The sequence below is a fragment of the Linderina pennispora genome (genome assembly GCF_002104995.1).
Source record: "Linderina pennispora strain ATCC 12442 chromosome Unknown DL89scaffold_3, whole genome shotgun sequence".
Classification (NCBI taxonomy): Eukaryota; Fungi; Kickxellomycota; class Kickxellomycetes; order Kickxellales; family Kickxellaceae; genus Linderina; species Linderina pennispora.
This window is the reverse complement of record NW_024468251.1, coordinates 1,220,643-1,239,090: the sequence shown is the minus strand read 5'-3', so window position 1 is coordinate 1,239,090 and position 18,448 is coordinate 1,220,643. Positions and strand designations below refer to the sequence as shown.

The 18,448-nt window shown below is 52.4% G+C and overlaps 10 protein-coding genes across 10 annotated transcripts; 5 read left to right on the top strand and 5 right to left on the bottom strand.

Moving 5' to 3' along the window:
• Window positions 1-1,626: 1,626 nt before the first annotated feature.
• Window positions 1,627-4,877, top strand: DL89DRAFT_265903 (RNB-domain-containing protein). The gene has a single exon (XM_040886877.1). It carries the CDS (start codon window positions 1,639-1,641, stop codon window positions 4,837-4,839), a length of 3,201 nt encoding a protein of 1,066 aa, XP_040745735.1. The 5' UTR covers window positions 1,627-1,638; the 3' UTR covers window positions 4,840-4,877.
• A 683-nt stretch (window positions 4,878-5,560) lies between these two features.
• Window positions 5,561-5,941, bottom strand: DL89DRAFT_255953 (uncharacterized protein; the record flags this gene model as incomplete). Its single annotated transcript, XM_040885398.1, has 1 exon — window positions 5,561-5,941. One exon carries the CDS (start codon window positions 5,939-5,941, stop codon window positions 5,561-5,563), a length of 381 nt encoding a protein of 126 aa, XP_040745734.1.
• Window positions 5,942-6,140: 199 nt separating this feature from the next.
• DL89DRAFT_111766 (uncharacterized protein) lies at window positions 6,141-6,647 on the top strand. Its single transcript, XM_040883112.1, has one exon. It carries the CDS (start codon window positions 6,262-6,264, stop codon window positions 6,556-6,558), a length of 297 nt encoding a protein of 98 aa, XP_040745733.1. The 5' UTR covers window positions 6,141-6,261; the 3' UTR covers window positions 6,559-6,647.
• A 785-nt stretch (window positions 6,648-7,432) lies between these two features.
• Window positions 7,433-8,236, bottom strand: DL89DRAFT_265901 (uncharacterized protein). The gene has a single exon (XM_040886876.1). The coding sequence runs from the start codon at window positions 7,908-7,910 to the stop codon at window positions 7,689-7,691; it is 222 nt and encodes a 73-aa protein (XP_040745732.1). The 5' UTR covers window positions 7,911-8,236; the 3' UTR covers window positions 7,433-7,688.
• Window positions 8,237-9,405: 1,169 nt separating this feature from the next.
• Window positions 9,406-10,239, top strand: DL89DRAFT_321366 (uncharacterized protein; the record flags this gene model as incomplete). The annotated part of the gene is made up of 3 exons (XM_040891275.1): window positions 9,406-9,918; window positions 9,983-10,133; window positions 10,171-10,239. Exons 1-3 carry the CDS (start codon window positions 9,479-9,481, stop codon window positions 10,237-10,239), a joined length of 660 nt encoding a protein of 219 aa, XP_040745731.1. The 5' UTR covers window positions 9,406-9,478.
• Window positions 10,240-10,880: 641 nt separating this feature from the next.
• DL89DRAFT_111729 (uncharacterized protein) lies at window positions 10,881-11,688 on the bottom strand. Its single transcript, XM_040883111.1, has one exon. The coding sequence runs from the start codon at window positions 11,512-11,514 to the stop codon at window positions 10,978-10,980; it is 537 nt and encodes a 178-aa protein (XP_040745730.1). The 5' UTR covers window positions 11,515-11,688; the 3' UTR covers window positions 10,881-10,977.
• Window positions 11,689-12,491, bottom strand: DL89DRAFT_111728 (uncharacterized protein). The gene is made up of 2 exons (XM_040883110.1): window positions 12,337-12,491; window positions 11,689-12,243 (listed from the first exon to the last, which is right to left on the bottom strand). The coding sequence occupies exons 1-2, from the start codon at window positions 12,349-12,351 to the stop codon at window positions 11,863-11,865; spliced, it is 396 nt and encodes a 131-aa protein (XP_040745729.1). The 5' UTR covers window positions 12,352-12,491; the 3' UTR covers window positions 11,689-11,862.
• A 1,708-nt stretch (window positions 12,492-14,199) lies between these two features.
• Window positions 14,200-14,535, top strand: DL89DRAFT_221259 (uncharacterized protein; the record flags this gene model as incomplete). Its single annotated transcript, XM_040884509.1, has 1 exon — window positions 14,200-14,535. A coding segment is annotated over one exon (336 nt), but the record flags the coding sequence as incomplete, so codon positions are not given.
• A 713-nt stretch (window positions 14,536-15,248) lies between these two features.
• Window positions 15,249-16,004, top strand: DL89DRAFT_265896 (uncharacterized protein). Its single transcript, XM_040886875.1, has 2 exons — window positions 15,249-15,436; window positions 15,477-16,004. Exon 2 carries the CDS (start codon window positions 15,580-15,582, stop codon window positions 15,745-15,747), a length of 168 nt encoding a protein of 55 aa, XP_040745727.1. The 5' UTR covers window positions 15,249-15,436; window positions 15,477-15,579; the 3' UTR covers window positions 15,748-16,004.
• Window positions 16,005-16,160: 156 nt separating this feature from the next.
• On the bottom strand, window positions 16,161-18,035 carry DL89DRAFT_282394 (uncharacterized protein; the record flags this gene model as incomplete). Its single annotated transcript, XM_040889684.1, has 2 exons — window positions 16,678-18,035; window positions 16,161-16,631 (listed from the first exon to the last, which is right to left on the bottom strand). Exons 1-2 carry the CDS (start codon window positions 17,689-17,691, stop codon window positions 16,161-16,163), a joined length of 1,485 nt encoding a protein of 494 aa, XP_040745726.1. The 5' UTR covers window positions 17,692-18,035.
• Window positions 18,036-18,448: the final 413 nt, after the last annotated feature.

Genomic DNA, 18,448 nt, shown 5'->3' with positions numbered 1-18,448 from the left:
TTCAAGCCAGACAAGTTCGCCACTTCATTACTGTGTTAGAACAGTCCAAACGGGACAAGTACATGGATGTTGTATCCCGACGGTTTGCAACTTTGTCATACGAATCGCCAGGAATGAGCTGGGTAGCGTAACATGGGCTACAACCATATACAGTGCGGGGAGAGATGGGAAACCCTTGAAAACGACTTCACCAGTTCTTCAATATTGTTGAAATTAGCCAACGTAGAGGCATCACTGGAGTTCTTTGTGCAGATTCATGTAGGGTGGTCACGAAGGACAGCGTCATACTGCTCCTTGGAAGAATCGGATCCCATTGAAACTGAGGTGAAAAAGAATAGAATATATCTGGAGATAGTATATTGGTGAGTGCTTTAGACGAAACAAGTAATGCGGTTAGGAGAGTACAAGGTAGTGAAAGAGTGGGTGGTTGCTGGTCTGGGGTTATATATCCCAAACCACATGGAAAAGCCCTGTCTTGGCTGCCCCGATTTCCTCTTTCCAAGCTCATCACAACTATGACAACAATAAGCGCGCATGCGACGGAGGTGCCAGAACTTGTAGATGTGGCAAGGAATGCACCAACTTGCTTGCAGGAACCTCAAAACGAACATGTTTTCCGGGCCACTCCTTGTGGATTCTGCCTTTCGGTTGATTCTAATACAACCTCACTTCTAAGATACCCTATGTTGATACAGCAGGAGCAATGGTCACTGTCTCCTTGAGTATAATTGACAAGGAAGAGATAGCGAGCATTCTGCATACTACTTGGTGTTCACAGATACGCGGGGTGTATATGCTCGCCATTATCTGTTTTTAGCAACCTTTAAAGATTGGCAACATCTCATTTGCCGAGGATTCGCCTGCACTATCTGTGCATTTAGAGCTTGACATAATATCTGAGAGGTCAAGGGTACAAAATAGGCCTTGCTGCTGATACGCAAGGGTGTTAGAGCCAAGACCTTGAAAGACAAACGAAGTGGTATGCATGTGAAGCCAGTTTCATTGTGCCACATATAGGGGCTTTTCATGTTGAGATTGAACGCCTTGTGGTGTGTACTTCACTGAAACACGATGGTATCCTTTCCTGTATTTGTTGGCTAAGCAATAGCTATCCTATCTTGGGATGTTTAAAAGTGGTTGTGTGGGAAGTCGCTATCCCGGTCAAATCCAAGGTATGCTTCTCCGAGTCATGGCCATACAAAATGCGAAGCCACATCCTGTCTGGTAGCAAAGAACATCTTGGTCTATTTTCAGCTACAATAATGAAATGATGGACGGTATCTGCGCATATACATGGTACAGCGATTCGATTTGTGAATATCTTCAAAGGTATTTTTTGCAATGTTGCGCCATTCCCTGTGCTATCATCGCTATTCACTTACTAGGGAGTTGTGAAAATACACCATTGCATTCTAGAACCAATTCTGGGATAGTGAGGCTATCTTAGAGCTTGCGCTTGTCAACTTTCTAAAACCTGCCGCTCCTGGCCTATTCAGAGGTATTCACATATTCTAATCTACTAATCCGAATATAATCATTTCTTGATTAAGCCCCTCTGATTTTTTTGCACTACATTTTCGCTTTTCAACGCAACAGTTTTTGCTCCACATTGACTTCACTGAACATATTTTATTCGCAATGCTACGTTCAAAGTCGTTTGTAAAGCGCACACGCAAGGGCAACATTGTGCGCACAGTCAAGGAGCACTACTTGCGCGACGACATCAGCTGCGGTTATGAGCAGTGCGGACACCCGGTGTGCGTGAAGGCCCGGCAGGACGCGGCCGAGCACGGCAGGCACAGCGTCGATGGAGTGCAGACAGCAGCCCCCCTGAGCTGTACACCGCGCGACTCGGAGAAGTGGGGCAGACACTACCTGATCCCCGACACCAATGCGTTCATCAACCAGATCGATATCTTTGAGCGGCCGATCATCAACAATGTCGTGGTGCTGAGCACGGTACTGGACGAGCTGCGCGGGCTGAGTATGGCAGTGTACAACCGCGTGCGGGCTATTGTGCGTGAGCACGAGCGGCGGTGGTTTGTGTTTTCGAACGAGCACCACCGCGAGACCTTCATTGACCGCAGCGCAGGTGAGACACCTAATGACCGCAATGATAGGGCAATCCGGGTCGCAGTCAAATGGTATGCGAATCATCTGTCGAACACGGGCATTGCGGCGCTAATGGTCACGAATGACGAGGGTAATCTGAAGAAGGCAAAGGAAGATGGAGTTGAGTCGTGCCGGATGGACGAGTACTTGGCGATCTTCACAGAGCACCCGGAGCTGCTGGACATGATGGGCAGTGTGAGCATCACCGACCGCGAGTCTGGGGATTCCAGGTGGGGCGGGTACCCAGAGTACCTGAGTCCGGTACAGGTACAGGCAGGCATCAAGGCAGGCATGCTGGTGCAGGGCACGCTGCAAATTGCGGCCTACAACTACCTGGAGGGCTCGATCTACACGACGTTCCCCGACGGCAAGGAGCGCAGCGTGCTGATTCTGGGCCGCATGGACATGAATCGCGCGATCCAGGGCGACAAGGTTGCGGTACAGATCCTGCCCAAGTCGCAGTGGCGCAAAGCACCCAGTGCTGCGTTGGTTGATGAGGACGAGGATTCGGTGCCGGATGTCGATGAGAAGAAAAAGAGCGACGAAAAGGCAGCCAGGGACCCTGCGGTGGTTCCGGGCGACGCAGACAAGTCTGTCGAGGGACGTGCTCGCAAGCGTGCGCGTGTGGCAGCCGAAAAGTCCACCCCGGCGGCTGCTGGCGACACTGCGGCCGACAGCGAGGATGGGCTGTGTGTGAAGCCGGCCGAGATCACCGACGAGACCCTGGAAGCCGAGGATGGCGAAATCACAGGACGCGTGGTCGGCATCGTCCGCCGCAACTGGCGATCGTACTGCGCGTTCCTTGACCCGAACTTTGCTCCTAAGGGCCCACGTGCATCCAACGCACCCACATCGGTCAGCGTGCTGGCCATGGACCGGCGGATTCCCAAGATCCGCATCCGCACACGGCAGGTCGACGTGCTCGCAGGGCAGCGCATTCTGGTGGCCATTGACGCGTGGCCCAAGGAGTCACGGTACCCACAGGGCCACTTTGTGCGCGCGCTGGGCGATGCCGGCGACAAGGCTACCGAGACCGAGGTTCTGCTCCTCGAGCACGACGTTCCATACCAGCCATTCACAAAGAGCGTGCGTGCTGATCTGCCATCTGAGGGTGCCAATTGGGTGTTTGATCCGGACCGTGATCTGGTCACCGCCGGCCGACGCACCGATCTGCGCCACCTCAACGTCTGCAGCATTGATCCCCCCGGCTGTACGGATATCGACGATGCCCTGCATGCCGTGCCGCTGCCAAATGGAAACTTCCAGGTCGGTGTCCACATTGCTGACGTCACCAACTTTGTTAAGCCCAACACAGCCATGGACAAGGAGGCCGCTCACCGGTCGACCACTGTCTACCTTGTCGACCGCCGCATTGACATGCTTCCGGAGCTGCTGGGCACCAACCTGTGCTCGCTGATGTCCAACGTGGACCGCCTTGCGTTCTCGTGCATTTGGGAGCTCGACCCTGACGCCAACATTGTCAACGTCACATTCCATAAGAGCGTGATCCACTCCAAGGCGTCGCTGACGTATGAGGAGGCCCAGAACCGCATGGACGATCCGTCGATGCAGGACGACATCACCAAGAACATCCGCAATCTGAACATGCTGGCCAAGAAGCTGCGCAAGCGCCGTACTGACGCTGGAGCCCTGACGCTATCGTCGCCCGAGGTGCGGTTCCGGCTTGAGAACGACTCGCAAGATCCTGTCGATGTCGAGATGAAGGCGCTGAAGGAGACCAATGCGCTGGTCGAAGAGTTCATGCTGCTGGCGAACATCAGTGTTGCCCAGAAGATCTACGAGAGCTTCCCCGACTCGGCCCTGCTGCGTCGCCATCCGCAGCCGCCGCCCCAGAACTTTGACAACCTGCAGCACGCACTGAAGCCGCTTGGCATTGAGCTCGAGACTGGCAGCAGCCTGGCGCTGGCGCAGTCGCTGGACCGCGCTGTGCTGCCCAGCGACCCGTACTTCAACAACCTCCTGCGCATCTTGACCACCCGCTGCATGATGCAGGCCCAGTACTTCTGCTCAGGCACCTGCACACCCGAGGAGTTCCGCCATTACGGTCTTGCCACCGGCATTTACACGCATTTCACGTCACCGATCCGTCGGTACGCCGACGTCATGGTGCACCGGCTTCTGCATGCTGCAATCGACCGCCAGGTGGTGTTTGGCCCTGAGCTCACCGACAAGGTCAAGATGTCCGAGCAGAGCGATGTGCTGAACCACCGCCACCGCATGGCGCAGCAGGCCAGCCGCTCGTCGGTCGAGCTGTACACTAACCTGTTCTTCAAGGGCAAGACTGTCGAGGAGCCTGGCTATGTGACGCAAATTCTGCAGAACGGCTTTGGCGTGCTGATTCCCAGCTACGGAATCGAGGGCGTCGTGTATACGAGCGACAAGGACAAGAAGGACGTGCCGGCGGTCCTGCAGTACGACCAGGAGTCGCACACGCTGGTGTCTGCTGACAAGTCGTCGTCTGTGGGTCTGTTCCAGCGTGTGCGTGTGGTTCTGCAGGTCGACGATAAGCCCGTCAGCGCCAATGTCAGCTCTATGCGCCGCAAGCTCGGCCTGCGCTTGACCGAGCCCCAGATCCCCGGAGTCTCAATGACTCCAGAGGAGCTTGGTGCCCTGAAGGCCGCCACAGGCAAGACTCTGAGCAAGGCCGATGAGGACCAGGTCGTCGAACTGGTGACCAAGCACCCAGAGCAGGTGACAACTATTTGAAGTGCAATCCCATTTTTCCTAAATATACGAAGTTTACTCTACTTGTCCAGCTCCTCATCTGAGATGTCCTGGAACAGCTCTGGGTACTTTTCCCGGAGCTGCTTCCGGCGCTCAAGCAACTCAGGCGTCACCTCAACCTTGCTCCTGCTGAACAGTCCCGAGATTGCCTTGGACAGGGTCGCATCAGCATTCCTTGTTGCCTCAGATATCTCCACCGGGTCCTGCGGTGCTTCAGCCAGCGATTTGAGTGTCTTGACAAACCCCTTGCTGAACTCCTCGTGCCGCCTGTCGTCGGGCAATTGACGGTATGTCGACGTGTGGATCAGCAGCCGGGCATTGTGCCTTAGTGCCCTTTGTGTGGTTTGATGGGCTGCGGACCGGATCATACTGTCTTTGTGTGAGTGAAAGAAGGAAACTGAATCGTATGGATGCGAGATCCTCATTGCACTGGGGCGACGAAGGGGCGGTGGTGCATGCGTGGGTGCCCAATTCACCAGTAAACAAATATGGGCGAATTACACGCAGTTCCCCCCAGTGTGTCGAATGTTTCGCATTAGCAAACTCGGACGATCGCCCGCATTAGCTTGCTTGCAGACCCGCTGCTGATAGACTGAGCTCGACCGACAAAAACAACACAAATTATGTTTTGGTTGGCAGAACAGCACAGGATACTTCAGTACAAAAAAGAAAACTGTAAATATGAAATTGTAACGCGCGGCCACTACGGCAGCTCATACGGGTCGACGTCGTGCGTAAGCAGGTTCTTGGCAATATAATACAGGCTGAACACGCCAAACACCAGCACCATCGTCAGGTAGCAGAGAAACTTTGAATTGGCCGTCGCCAGTGTATGTGTGAGCTGCTGCCGTGTCCGGTCAAACATGTTGCCGAACCTCCCGAATGTCTCCGAGGTGCCGTCAAGCATCCGGTTCTGCTCAAACACGTCGTCGTGGATGTTGACCGTCACGCTGTGCAGCGCCGAGACCTTGGACGCCAGCAGGTCGAGATGGCGGTTGTTCTGCTGCTCCAATTCGAATGCCTCGCCAGCCCCAGTGCTGCTAGAGCTTTCGTTTGGCGTTCTGTTGTTGTTTCGCCTGGACATTATGAATTGAGTTATTATGAAAAAGGAATGAATGTGTTTTTTTTGCAAGAGCGGAGGACAAGCGGCGTTTCCTTGCATAAAAGGCTCACTCGGCAATTAGTGGCATTGCTGCTAACAGCGCTCCTAGAGACTGATTACAGTTAATCGATTTATTCTCTTCAAAGCCTCTATGGGCAAAATCTCATCATCGCCGCCTGGTCGGTTGAACCGCAGTGCCGCCTGTCTTTTTCACTTCTGGTTCGCGGGATCGCTCTTGCCCATCTGCCGGTTAGCTTGCTACAGACGGCATGGTGGTTGTGAGTGACGCTGCTCACTAATGTATGCATATACATGCCGATACACGGGTGGATCTGAGTACTTACCTCCTGCAGCAGCTTGTTCTTCTCAACCCAGTTGTTGTACACGTTGAGTCCGATAAACAGCGTGCCGGCGACTACACAAAGCTTTTGTTTCAGCTACGTTTGTCCATTACTGCGGTTTCAAGAACCGAGCGCTCGCAGTCGTTTTGCTTATCCAAAGGCAGATCCGGCTGTTTATCACACTCCCGTTGGTGGGTGTTTCTTTTACCTGTGGTTGCAAACAGCGCTGTCGAAACCGACTTTTGCATAACGTCGTAGAAGCGGAACCGATTAATGCTCATTTTTCGCTTAGAATGTGCTGAATTTAAAAAACGCAGAGTACCTGAAAGACAAGGTGAACACTGCAGCCAAGAGGACTGAGCACAGAGTACGGCAGTTATTTGGTGAGTCGAGCCGATAGCATGAATTGTCGGCTCGACGGAGTGAATGCTGAAAAAGTCATAGGCAGATTTTGCTGCCAGGAACCCTTCACAGGAGAAGTGAATGGTCGGTAAACGGAAGCTTGGGGACTGAATTAAATTGGATGATGCTCCATGTGCTCCCTAAGGCCATTCCAGCCATCTCGTTTACGGAAGGCAGACCTTTATGAACTCTCGGAATATAGCCAGTTTTGGCGATTCATTTAATATGATTTTCTGTCATTCAAGAGTATTATGAAAGCAGTGTCTTGCGATCTTGGGGTATGGAGAATGTCAGAGCAATTTAGAGTAATCGGATATGATGATACCATCCCTATTTGGGTTACTAATCGTCATCAACGTCAATAAAACGTCTGCTTTCGCCACTACTGTTTCCTCTATAATGCTTGAACTGCGAGCAGTGGACGCCCATCTTTAGCATCATTATGATAACAGGGCCGACACAAAAAACTAAAGTAGAGATGCAAGTTGGAATGTTGAAATGGGTACCGTTTCAAGGTGTCCATCTAAATCACACTTACCATCCAAATAGCTTTATATACTCCTCCACATACCATTCCTCCAGTCTTGAACTAGGAAATCGACATGTCGCTTCTGCTTTGCTGGTGGTCTAAGCGTGACACCTTCCATAATGCGTGTCTGACAATTTCCAAGAATGGCAATAATAGAAACACCATACATGCAAGGGGGCCACTCATTCAAACACCCCCGATGTCTGAACAACCTACCTCACCTCTTGACAAAGAACAATCCTGGCATTTCAAAATTTTCACTGCTTGTTGCGTACAAATACATCATGACCCTCATATACATGATAGCGTAGGCGACTGATCATTTTGATGATGTTCGCATATCTTATATACATGACTTATTTACTGACGGTACTGGGACTATATCGAATGCTCGCGCTATTGATGTTCTGAACAGGAATTGGGAGTAGAAAATAAGGAGAGAAATGATATAGAAATGCTACCTGTCGAAGGCCCCTATGTGTGAGGAGTACTTGCGCACACGAATTGCACGAACGCCTGCCTCAGGGTTACTAAATGCACACCCACCAATCGCCTGGACAATGGTATCGATTGATTCAGGGTTGACACCAGGGCTAGTCAAGTTGGGCAGGTGCGAGACCATTTGTACGACGGTATACACCCCTAGACGTGTAGGCCTGCCAATCGTGCTTGTGATCATCCTGAATATCTACATCCAGCAAAGCGGCACACCGCAAGATGGGCAGGCTGATTTTCTCAAGTCCATCTAGCTCTGTGGCAAGGGTCAGAGGACGGCACTGGGGTATACCAAGGTAATTCTCGACGGCTATGTAGGGATTCTCAACATCCATAGCCGCCTAGAGGCTGGGTCTAATTTCGAGCTCTAGAGCCTGGCTGCACCGACAGCAGATCTCATGATGCCAAGAACATCTAGAGTGAGGGAAATGGCTGGGGGAAGGAACATATCCCATGGAGAGGTGCAGGATGAGAGGATTGCAACCCCCAGGTGGCCACAAGAGAGCAGGTCTAGTTCTGTTTTTTTTTTGAGAGCGGCTCTTTCTTTGATTTCTTCTTTAGCGGCAATGGTTGTCACTAGATATGCATATCCGATTATGCACATGGCACCGAGTTTTTTTATTCACTACTATCTGTAAAAGTGGGTCAAGAGAAAGTGGAGAGGGACAGCAGATGCACCATGCAGAGAAGCAACCTGTTCGTCTGCATATGTCAATCACAAAGAGAGCGATAGGGCAGACGCCCACCAAGAAAACTGTGGGCATGTACCAGAGTATCGAGTCGTGGCCAGGGTGAGCGTTCTGTTGCCTTTTATTTTCTCTAAATACAAATTGTACCTGGCAATATTGTTTACATGGAGTACTGCCTTTCATTTGAACCCTAACAGCAATAATCTTCAACAGCCTTTTCTCTTCATAGTGAGAGTGGGTTTCGGTTCTTCCGGGGATGCTCCAGTTGAAAAGAAAAACCGACAGCCTCCGAGGTGCCTGATGTATGCAAATGCATGACCAACAGATATTTGTGGCTGTGCGTTCTGAAAATTTGTGATGGCAAGATTTCCAAGCTCTCATGGTCGAACTTTGCGACATCCCATTTGTTGAAAATGTTCTGCATCCTCCATACAAGCTGCCTTTCAACACAGTGTGGGCAGACGAAGAGAGGGAGGCCGAAATACCCCTTGTCGTTGATAAGGATTGGCCCCAGCAAAACCAGGTGGCCATCCTCCATACTCCTCGAGCGCCAGAATAATTCCTCTTTCCCTTTGTTTCTTCATCTTGAGTTGAACCATGCATGCTTCAGTTATTGTCGGCATCCAAAACGACGACACCTATCCGGGCAAAAGAAGTCTGTGATATCTACACCGGATCCACGAATTAGTAGTTCAGCTCACTATATGTCTCGTTGTGGTGACAAGCTCTCTTCTTGTCTATAGCTTTGCGGGATAGCCGCATCTTTTGCAATATGTAGACTATCTTATTCATATCCTGATCCAGACAATGCTGACTATGCTGCAAACAGTGCTCTGAGCCTAGCACATGGCCAATGTCATATTTGGCTAGAGTGCCCTTGATCAGAAAACAATATCAGAGATTAGATGAAGCCATGGGGCACTGGTAGTGAGATCAGCAGTTGCTCGCGCTTCCTCAAAAGACTTGGCATTCCTGTCTGCTGTCGCCATCCATGCCTCTTTCTTCTTCCAAATTTTTTCTCCTATTTTTTTACTGAATACTCACAAAACAACGCTTTATACGCATGTCATCTGTTGTAAAGATTCTTGGAGATTCTATTTCTCTCAGCGGCGCGTTCCAGCGTGCAGCCGAGGGTTTCGTCAACCGCACGCCGCACCGGAGCGCGCTAGTTCTTGGCGCAACCGGTGAGGTTGGGCGCGAGGTGGTCGGGCACCTGCTTGCATCGGGGGCGTTTGAGAAGGTGACTGTGTTTGTGCGGCGGCCTATCGAGTATAGCGGGCCGCATGCGGACCGGCTCGAGCAGAAGCCGATTGACTTTGAAGATACGGCCAAGATGCAGGGTGATTTCGCCGGACACACGCACGCATTCAGCTGCCTGGGTACGACGCGCGCCAAGAGCGGCCCTGAGGGCTTCTATAAGATCGACCATGACTATACGATGAACGCGGCGCGCGCATGCAAGGCAGCCGAAATCAGAGCACTACTCGATTTGCAGCTCGGCGGGTGCTAACAAAAACTCATTCTTCCTGTACCCAAAGACGAAGGGCCAGGTTGATGATGAGGTCAGTGGGCTGGGTTTCCCGCGGGTGTCGGTGTTCCGCCCCGCCATGCTCGAGTGCGACCGCGGCGAGGCCAGATGGATGGAGCGGATGGTCACTGCGGCGCTGCCTGTGCTCAAGGCGTTCGCAGCAAAGTCAGTTGCCATCAAGACGTCGACGGTTGGTTGGGCCATGGTGCAAAATGCATTTTACTGAGGTCGAGACACCGGTGGCCGAGATCATCTCCAACGCCGACATGCACAATGCCTTCGAGAGCAGCAAGTAAAGTTTTGCTATGTCCATTACTAAGGGCTTCAAAAATACATAAGAAACTAAATATTGGCCACTGCCGACATATCGGTCTTGGCAGTCTTCGCTGCCGGCTCCTCAGCGCTGGGCTCCAGGGATCCCTCGCGCTTTCGCCGCCGGGTAGTGCGCTGCTCGTCAGCCAGCTCTGCCGTGCGATGCGCCGATGCTGCCGTGGCTCGGAGGTACCCGGGCACCCCGCCCGATGTCTTGGCACCATGGTCATCAAGGCTTACTAGCGGCTCGATCTTCGTGTCCGACCTCAGCGTCATTCTCCGCGACGGAGATTCCGTGAGGATTTTGTCAGCAGGCTTTGCCGCGGCCCGCACTGGACGCCGAGCCCGTGCTGCCGGCACCGCATTGTCCATGGGCTTTGCCCGCGGCCGCGCCCGTGGGCGTCCGCGCAGCGCCTCCTCTACCCGGCTGGTGACGATGTTGCGGGTAGCAGGCCGGACTGCGTGCGGTGTTCGAGGCCCGGAGGAGCTGGTGCTGCTCTTCAGCGACGAAAACGACAGCCCCTGCATGCGCTGTGCCCGGGATGCTCGCCTATCAGCTTCAGCAGCAGCAACCCGGGAGGCTGCTGCCTTCGGAGCTTCAGCGATGCTGATATTGACATCTGCCGATTTGCTGACCGAGTCGTCGCTCCGATCAGCCGGGGTGGTTTGTCCAGATGCTGACAGATTGGTACTGCTGGCTTTCTTCTGGCACGACAGGCGCTTCAGCACCAGTGGCTGAGGCCACGATATCCTCGACGGCAACCTGTCTCGATCGGCTGATCGGTGAGAAGCGTAGGCGAGTTCTTGCGACTGGCATGCTGCGAGGTGATAGGTGCCGATGAGTCGCTCTTGGGCTCAACCGCTGTTGCAACCTCAATACTCTCAAATACAGTCGCGGTAGGTGAGTTGCCCTCGCTGCAGGGCTTGCCCGCTGCAGCAACATTCGTATTACCTGATGATACATGCAGTGGCTCGATGCTGCACGGCGCCGATGCTGAGCCAGGCTTCACTAGCGACCCCGTGGCCGATCCGCTCAGTGCCATTGGTGGGGTCGGTCTGTACATCGTTGCTGAGCCATGGCGCGCAACAGGACGGACCGGCCGCAGCCGCTGATGCGCAGCAGGGGGCCGTGCACCTGTGCTGTTGCCCATTGCGTTCTCTGCCAGCCCTTCATTGCTAACTGCATGTCCGTTTGGCCGTTGAGGAGCCAGGCGATTGTGCAGCGGTGGACGCTGGCGGAATGCCGCAAACCGACTCATCGGCTTATTCGAGTTGCCGCCACTGCTGCTACCATCTTCAATCTTCAGATACTTCTTCGCCGTGCTGTCAAACAGTCCATGTAGAGTTTCTTTGCGGCTGCCGAACCGCCTGATATACGCTTCATATGTCTTCTTTGTGATCGTGCGCGCATCGGGATGTGCATCAACAACGCCCTTGGCAATCGCCTCCTCGACCACAGTCCATGTATGGTGAAAGCTCGGGTGCCGTGCAGCTTGATACCATATTCATCAGGAGCCTTGCTGCACTAGCCCGGAACGACTTGTTCAGATCCCCTGTCATGATTCTGCAGATATGCGGTGTCTGGTCGGCTGCGTGTGTATGTGTGATTACTGCGCTGAGGACAGCTCATCCCACGCGTCACAAAGACCCTGTTTGCGCGCCCGCACGATTTGAGTCGCTGTCGGGAACACCAGCTCACATATCGGCCCAAACCGCGTTTCCAGTCGCCGTGCCATCTCCTCAATCAGCGCTAGCCCTGACCCATTGAGTCGCGTGCGCTCGCTGGCCACCACTTTGTTGATTTGGTCTGCTGCTCTCCGCACCATGGGCACGAATAGTGTCGTACGTTCGTTCGCGCCTGCTTTGACCAGGCTTGTCATATTCTTAATCGCCGTGTCGAGCTGCTGCCATGTCTCTTCCTTCTCGGCCACCTCGAGCTTTGGGAGTAATGAGCGGAATTTGTTCTCAAAATCGCTTGCGCTGTTGCACTACAGAAAAACAAACCGTTAGAATACAAGAATGTCTCACCCGCTTGCATTGTTGGTCAAGCTCCCAAGCCCTTCTAGATTCAGCCTACCCACCTTGGTATAGTCCATTCGGGTGCAACAAGGAAATAATTGTATTATTGTGCCTAAATTTTGCACCAACCTGCTGCGCAAGTATTAATAGACAAGAATAGTAAAGAGGAAACGCTAGGGTGTACCAACCGAACGAAACAGAATAATGAAAGGAAAAAGGAGGGGTTCCTGGGCAGTGGCCGAAAAATTTTCAAACCAATGCTGCGTGTTTTTTTTCGCGCTGACAAGGCCTACTGGAACATGGATTTCTGCAGCCAACAAATCGCTGGACAATCATTGGCCCTAAGCCGCAAACGGTAAATAGCCGAGCCCAGCGCTCAGGCATGAGAGCACGCATCACAGCGACGTGCCATCTACTGTTTACTGTAGCACGCTGGCTGCATGACTGCCTAATTCTATTTCGTGATCTCCAGCACGCAATGTATTTTCGCTCAGTTGCCTAAATGCGTGATGGAATCTAAACAGGTATTGAACATCAAGCTACCCATGCCAGCCCTCGTCTGAGACAGCATCAGCGTGGGTCCGTTTTGTTGTCCTTATCATGACCGATTGGCATTTATGTTCTGAGAGCCAATAGCTATTACTCTCCATGGCCAGCTGAAGGTTGATGATACCAGTGCAAATTGCATTGGAATTGGAGTGACTAGGTCTGCACGCTAATGACAGTAGCAACCTGATCACTGCACATGGGATCTCTAGCTACCTGATACTAGTTCACACACTCAATACATATCTGCTGGCAGTCAGACTGCATACACCATAAAGCAATGTCATACCAGTACCTGCTGCACTAGCATATGTGCTTCTGACAGCCATTGTAGAGGCATACACCCTTCAGCCACTCAGTCACCTTGAATAAAACACCAGCCAGCAAACTTGTTGCAAAGTGGTCAGCCCAGTACAGCCCACATTGTCTCAAGAGCAGAATAGTGTAGGACGAGTGTGGTTTCCGGATACACCTCCAGTGCTTCCATTGGCCATATACACAAGAGATCCAGCTGCCGCAGCATAGACAACCTAGCCAGGAAATACTCTGGCTCAGTAACGCCTCAGTGAGATTCACTCGCCAGCACAGGCTCCAGTTACTCTGCTCTCCCCCACTCCTATTCTTTTTCGCACCACTCTCTCCACCATGACCGTATTTGAATCGCCACACTACCAAATTTCAGCTGTACCTGTCAAAGGTATCACCAAATGTTTATCCGACTTGTCCACAACCCAAGCACAAACTCACCCATCCCCACCGCTGTAGCGAAGGAGCTGCCATTCCCGGTCTTCTGGCTCTCACATTTGTCAGATTGTGGAGACCAGCGGTCAAGGGCGTACATCCGCTGGCTGGGTTTCAGACACCAGCTAGTATTACCCTTTGTGCATCCACCAGTCTGCTGTCTTGGTATTCGCATGGTGGAGCCCAGCTCACTTCAGCCCTGGCCATTCTTTCTCTGCTCACTGACAATTGCTTTCCAAACAGCTGGTCCGACATTCACCAACAAGACGCAGATTTTGGTGACACATGCCAGACATGTCATGCCTCTGGCAGACAGAGTTTGCCATGTTTGTCTCTGGACACAGGATGGAGTAGACACTTCAATTATAAATCTCAGACATTTGCGCTCAAATATCAGCATCAGTCCGCAGGATCCAGCTCTGCTCAACAGCATCATCCGCGAGAATCTGGACCCACCGAACAAGTCTACCAACGATGAGGTCTGAGCTGCAGTTCGCAAAGGCCATATCGAAGACCTCCTGATCCATCGGACATCCAAGTACGATGAAACTGGAGACGAGTTCTGTGGCCTGTGGGTCGAGGAAGCTGGACTGGACAAGTAGGGCGAGCAAGGTGACAAGAGCTTTAGCGTCGGATAGCGCCAGTTGGTCAGTTTGTGTTGCACATTTCTGTGGAAACGCAGGATTCTGTCTCTTGACGGGGCGACAGCCAATGTCGACACAATGGCTGACCATACCATGCAGCAGGTTATTCGTGACAAGTTCAGAAACTCCACATTTCCGACCATCATGCACCGGCTCAGGGCTATCATGGACAGTGGCTGGATTCTGGTCATGGACCAGGGCAGAGTTGCAGGGTTTGTCGCTCCAGCCAGCCTGCTGGAACAGGACTATGCTCAAGCGCTTGGTCGAGAGCATGGAACTCAACAAGAGGTGCTGAGTTTTCTTCATGGCTACGGCGTCAAAGCTAGGTGACAGTTTTGTTCTTGCAATCAGTTCAAGTACGAAGTATATATGTTTCTAATCAGACTGATGACTGAAACTGGACAGAATGGCAGCGCTCATATCGCCTTAGGGCGTAGCAAATGCTGTTGCTTATATCTGACATGAAGAAAGCATATGCGCCTTTACCCTTTTCATCAGCAGTATGAGCATCGACAACTACAGGTGGCCTATTATTGACAACCGCTACTTGTCTTTGGAGGAATCCTGGGTCGGCAGCACTCTCGATGGCCTATTTTGAAGCCAAGGATTCCATGGGCAAGCAGATTGGCTTTAAGCAATGAATCTCCAAATGATGGCAGGAGCCTTGACAGCCTATTTCCTTTCCTAGTTTTTTGTCCCAGGGTCTAAGCAGTGGGCTTAACCAACGCATCCTCCTTAAGGCACATAGCTACAGTCCTCATGCCAGCAGCTTTGGCACTACAAATTCGTTGTCCTGGAGTGTTCTGGAGTTGAGGAGAAAATGTATTGAAAGGGTATATAAATAGTGGTGCAACAGAGATTCGACCTGTCTAGCAGGCTCCTAAGGAGAAGCTTGGGTTATTTACATGCCACCCTCTCTGGAAACATCCCTGCTTGAAACCAGCGCTTCCTAGAAATCGGTAGCATTGGGATCATATGTCAGTCCATTGTCATTGTTGTCAAATGAGATGAAGATGTTTGTACGCGGAGCGAGCATGGTATGGGTCGATTTCTTGAGTATAGAAGAGTCCGGTTGACGAAAGGATGGAAAGCTTGAAGATAAATAAGACAGAGGTGAGAGTTGAAGTGCAGTGTGCTGGTGAATTCAGAGTCAGCTACCTCGCCATCCTTTTATACGACCTGTGGCAGTCGTGCAGCTGAGAACCCTGCCCGTCTCTCTCTCTCTCTCTCTCTCTCTCTCTCTCTCTCTCTCTCTCTCTCTCTCTCTCTCTTGAAGCCTCCAATCATACGCACGCCTCGAAGCAAGAGCACAACTGGCCAATATACAGCCCTTTCTTCCCTGATATCACTCGCAACATACAAATTGTCCCCAGTATGCCACCGCCTCCTCCTCTGTGCCATTCGCCCCCACTTGCCCACCATCCCTTGTCAAGGGCTGCCTGTGTAGCAGAATCTCTCCTCAGCGAACCAGAACCGCCCACACAGCGCACCGAACCGCCTACTCCGAACCCCGACGTCTCTTTTCATCAAATGTGGCTCTAAAATGCAGAGGTGTTTGGTGTGCTGCACTCCCGCCTCTTATACTGGACCCCACCTCTCTACACTGCATCCGGAAACCCATTTTTCGACTGAGCTGCATATAATAAAGCCAAATAAGGCAACTGTGTGCAAACAGCAAGCCATTTGTTAAGCCAAGGTGCATCTGGCGCTCTGCGGTTAGCTAGTTAGAAATGCTGGAACGTGTCAATTCTCAGCCTCACCGGTTCCCTGGGATGAAGTGGCTTTGTCTTGATACCCGCCACCAACACCCGCTGGTTCAAACGACCGTCCAGCCGCCTCCAAAGACAGCTGCGCATCGCTGTTTTCACAAGCATAGCCACCATATAGCGCCTCGCTTGCTCTCCAAAGAATGCCTGTAGGGTCCACTTATAAACATGAGAGAGGAAACAAAAATACTAGGACAAGGGCTCAAAGGCAATATTGCGGCTGACTTTGAAGACCTGGTGGAGCATGCTCATGATGTGCGGGATCATGTGGTGGTTGACCCTGACCTTGGTGACTCGAGGAAGACACACCACCAACTCGCAGAAACCGACCAGGTCGAATGTGCCGCGAACAAAGAGATCCAGTCGCTCGAGACTCTCGCTGACCGGCAGATGGCTGCTTGGATCCAGGACCTCGCCGATCTCGTCAAATGTGATCTTCTGGTCCGGGAACTTGGTGGCCTTGGCGTCGCTCCGGATCATCGAGAAGCAGTCCACGACGAGCGTGTGCAGAAGCGGCAGCTGTCCCAGCAGGTTGGCAAGCCCGTGCTTGTCCGCGATGCTGGCCGCCAGTGTGAGCGAGCGCAGGTCGACCCATGCAATCAGCCCCGGAAGCGGATAGTCAAGCAGTCCAAGGGTGGCCACCTCAACGCTGGACGGCAGCTGATACAGGCGCTCAACCATATCGACAGAGTACACATCAACAAACGGAGTTCCAGTAGGGTGCCCGATCTTGAGCATCCTCACCTGTCTCGAACGCGTGCTCGTTGATGCGTTCAAAGTTCGTCGGGTCGTCCATAATAGTCAGTCTCTCGAATACCCAGCCCTGGAAATAGGCGTAGATGTCGGTGTAGACGTAGGCGGAGCCAGTGACATGGAGAGTGTTCAGCCTTGGGAAATGCACAGGGCAATTGCAGCCTGGAAAAGTGGCAGTATTCGCAGTGGCCTGAATGAACTCCACGCGCAGATCCTGGAGGCTGTCAAAGCTCAGCGCGCCATCGGTGGTCTCGAAGAGGTGCCACGGGATAACAGCCTCGATCTGGAACACCTCGAGGATGCGCAGGCACCGAGTTGGAATAACAGGCAAGTCGCGACGCAGACGTATGTAGCGGATGTTAATTGAAAGCGATGTGAGGTTGTCAAAGAGCTTGGGCACGTTCAGGGGGAACGGGATAAGCATCTGGACATGCTCCAGCTGGTGCGCATACTCCTTGAGAGTGTATTCGTACAAAGGGCATAATTTTCTGTCCGCTCCAAGGATATTAGGTGTCGGGACCCATTTCCTGAATACATGGTATCTTAAATCAGTTGCGCAAGGAAACAGCTTTCGGATGGACTGAGCAGCAGCCTCAGCTGTTCTAAATTCCTGGATCGAGTCCGCATCTTTTGCTGTACCCGCTGTGAACACCCCTGGTCCAAGAAACAGAATCGAGCGCACATTCGGCAAAGGTGACTGCAGTTTGTTTTCCATACCCTTCATCACCTTATCAATGTGCATCGGTAGCTCACACTCGTTAAAGATGACAACCCGGAACTCGGTTACCAGATGTAGCTTGTTGTGCTCGATGAGGAACCCCAGGTTCCACATCCAGTCTCGGTCATGGCTTTTGCTGCACGAGCACTTTATGCGATCGCACTCGACGAAGCACTCGAGAAGAAGCGTGCCAAACACTGCTTCAGAGAGTTCGTTGACGCGGTGTGGGTTCGAGCTGACAAAATTCATGACGTTTGAATATTCCCTAGCGGTCGACGTGCGGGTGAGGGACTTGGCACAGAGGTCGGTGGTATCAGGTGAAAGGGGCTGGCTCCCACCGTCTGTCCGGCTGTTGCATGGCTATGGCGTGTTGACAAACGGAAAATGCTACGGAGTATGCTCAAACGGCGGATAGAAGGCTGCGTAAAATGATAGTGGAAAGGTATGTGGAGAAATGGATTTGATGATGGGCTGGCTCCCCTGCATCCAGGCTACCGAGTCTATATACTCCTGAGCGCCAATAGATGCAGTGCTTGTCAATTCTTGACAGCCCTACAATGGACGCGACAAGCATGACGCACCTCGCCGATATGTATGCTCTGATTAGCACGCCCTGCTACCCGTATATAGACATATTAAATTTTCGGAAACAGTGCAGGCGTTGCTTTCACAGCCAATTGCGGGCAACCAGCATGCAATGTCGAGTGCATCTCGGCTGGCAAGGAAAGCTGGCACGGTAGGCTGCAGCATGGCAGGGGTCGCATCCCTCAGCAGTGGCTTGCAGCACCACCTGAAGTGGGTGCCAAAGCCCGCACTTTTGCGTTCGCAAATGCACAACGGGTGTCGGCCCACACCGCGCCTTGGAGCAAACAAAGGAGATTGACCCAATAACCCTAGTTGTGCTCTGCACCGCCACCCGGCTAGGGCTGGGTTCACGAATGAGCACTTAGTGCACGCAAATCCGCTGCTCCTGGCCGTGGCACGGCTGTTCCGTCTGTCTCGAGCG